This window comes from Limulus polyphemus, unplaced genomic scaffold, assembly GCF_000517525.1.
Source record: "Limulus polyphemus unplaced genomic scaffold, Limulus_polyphemus-2.1.2 Scaffold73, whole genome shotgun sequence".
NCBI classification, from domain to species: domain Eukaryota; kingdom Metazoa; phylum Arthropoda; class Merostomata; order Xiphosura; family Limulidae; genus Limulus; species Limulus polyphemus.
Window position 1 is genome coordinate 885,228 of NW_013665683.1, and position 2,449 is coordinate 887,676.

The window sequence follows — 2,449 nt, forward strand, 5'->3', positions numbered from 1 at the left end:
AATTCTAGAATGAAAGTGGCATAATTTATACATTTATTTACTAATTTTTTATGTTGGTTGTGAGATCGGTCAAATCTACCGAACCCGTACAGAGATTAATTACTGAAAATAAAATATAAAGTTTTTTCTCAAGAAATGTTTTATAACTATCTGAACATTATAAAGATTTCACATGTGAAATTTTGAAATTTTCTGATGCATAAAAGTATTTTTATCTTAAAATGAATATTATTTTGCATGATAGATAGGCAACATGCGAAAAAAAAACATGAGAAAAACATTCCTTTACAAACCTTAAGACTTAATAAAAAAAAACAACATATTTTGCATTGAATGCATTGTAATGTTTACTTATAATCTTCCAAATTTTGTTAACACTCGCTTACTAATCTAAAAGTTATAACATGAAAACTATAACAAGCATGAAATGGTTAAAAGGTCAGTCCCAGGGATCAAGCCTGTGCTGAAAGAGTTAAAACAGAGAAAATAGCCTTTTAGCTATTTGAATTTTGTAGTAGTGAAAAATTGTTTTGTAATGACCAAAATTTTATGACTTTTACTTAATTTTTTGTTATAGCAAAAAATGCGATCACAAATTGAAAAACATGCCCATAAAATTTAAAGTTATTGCGAAAAAACGAAAACAAAATGTTCTTAAACCGAAGGATACCTGTACTGATGCATAATGAAAACACAACAGTGAAGTTTATACCAATAGCTCATTGGATACAGACAAAATGTTATTGGTATTTTCAATAATGAGCAGATAGGTTTGATTGTTTGTGTAATACTGTTTCTTGGGATAACAAAATCTTAAGCTCAAGTCATGATTTTATAAAAAATGTCAGATGCTCAGTATGTTTCTTTTGGGCATCAGTGTAATTATCCTAGGGGTATGTGAAAGAAAGTTTTTAGTTATATTAAGACAATTTTAGTCGTTATCTTTATACATTACTGACATTGTTCTTGGTAGAGAGAGTGAAACTTGGGTTAAAAAAAGTTATTTAATATTCTTTCTCAGTTGCTTGAGTTTCTGTCAGACACAAATGAACAAGCTGCTGCAGATGTGCTGATATTTGTAAGGGAAGCCATGCAACGATTCGAACAGCTTCGTTCCCTCATTATTAACAAGTTATTGGAAGTTTTTTCTTCTGTCAAGTCTTCCAAGTAGGTGTTTGTAGATATACCCTTGTTAATGATAACTTACATGACACTGAATTGACGAGATATGCTTTACAAATAGAAGGGAGAAATAATTGCATGTATAAAAACAGTTATATGTATAATCATTATCTATGTTGTTAGTTTTTGTATATGACGTACAGGGTTGCTAACTCAAAAAAAACAACAGCAACATATCACTTCAAAATTTAAGTTGTTTTTTTTATTGCACTGACAAATATCTGGGAAAGATCAGGTACTGTAAAGTAATTATCTTGCAAATTAGCAATTACACATTAACCAAGAAACATTGAGTGTGTTGAATGTAACAGTGTTTTGTCTATGATCTGAATTATTATTCTTGTGTATATTTTTGTGGTCAAGCATATGTATATTTACACAACTTACCATTGCTTTGATAATCTCTTCAAGTCTATTTCTCCCAGTCACCAAGCTTTCCAGCATTGAAATTGACAGTTTGTATCGAGTGTCTGCTGTTTTGTTTTTTTCTTGCTTACTTTTTCACTCTCTCTCTCTCACATTCACACACACACACACACACACACACACACACACAGCAACAATACATAGTTATGTTACCACCTTTTAAAACCATTTTTATGAATCATGTACCTAATTATACACACACACCTATAAATGCAAGATAATGATGAATCAGGTCAGAAATATACGGCTTTTGGTGGAAGTTGGTAGGAACAGCTTTAAGATATGCTTAGAAGGATGCTGAATTTACCTTGAAATTCATGAATCTATGTGGTCATTTGTTTGGAAAAGTAACTTGTCCTGATATATGTTTTTTTTAAAAGTTTATTTATATTTTTACTAAATATTTGTAAATTTTTCAGTTGAAGTTGCTGTAAATATTCTACTTTTAAGATTTTAGTATAATTTATTTGAATTAACTTTTTTTTTCAAAATAATGTATACTACATGTTTATACTTTGTTTTCAAAATAATGATGGTTATCCCACAATTGAAAACAGATGGTATAATATTTATGAATTTTGTTTTTACTAGGCTTCAGATTTCTGGTTGTTTGATTATTTGTGATATAGTAAATAACTCCTTTTTTTAAGCAATGAGTAAACAGGAGTACAATGTTTGTCTAATACAAAAGTCTAAATGATTTATTATTAGGATTCATCGTGGTGCTTTATGGATTCTAGGAGAATACTGTAACACTACAGAAACTATTCAGAGCCTGATGACAGAACTTCGACAATCACTTGGGGAAGTATGTGGAAAAATTGAATTAGTACACAAACTT

General features: G+C 29.6%; 1 protein-coding gene across 1 annotated transcript in view; it reads left to right on the forward strand.

Moving 5' to 3' along the window:
• LOC106466370 (coatomer subunit beta-like) overlaps positions 1 to 2,449 on the forward strand; it is a 48,710-nt gene that overhangs the window by 30,293 nt on the left and 15,968 nt on the right. Inside the window, exons 10-11 of the mRNA XM_013926653.2 lie at positions 1,022 to 1,167; positions 2,320 to 2,416. Of these exons, the coding sequence (XP_013782107.1) occupies positions 1,022 to 1,167; positions 2,320 to 2,416 (243 nt within the window). The remainder of the gene's footprint in view (positions 1 to 1,021; positions 1,168 to 2,319; positions 2,417 to 2,449) is intronic.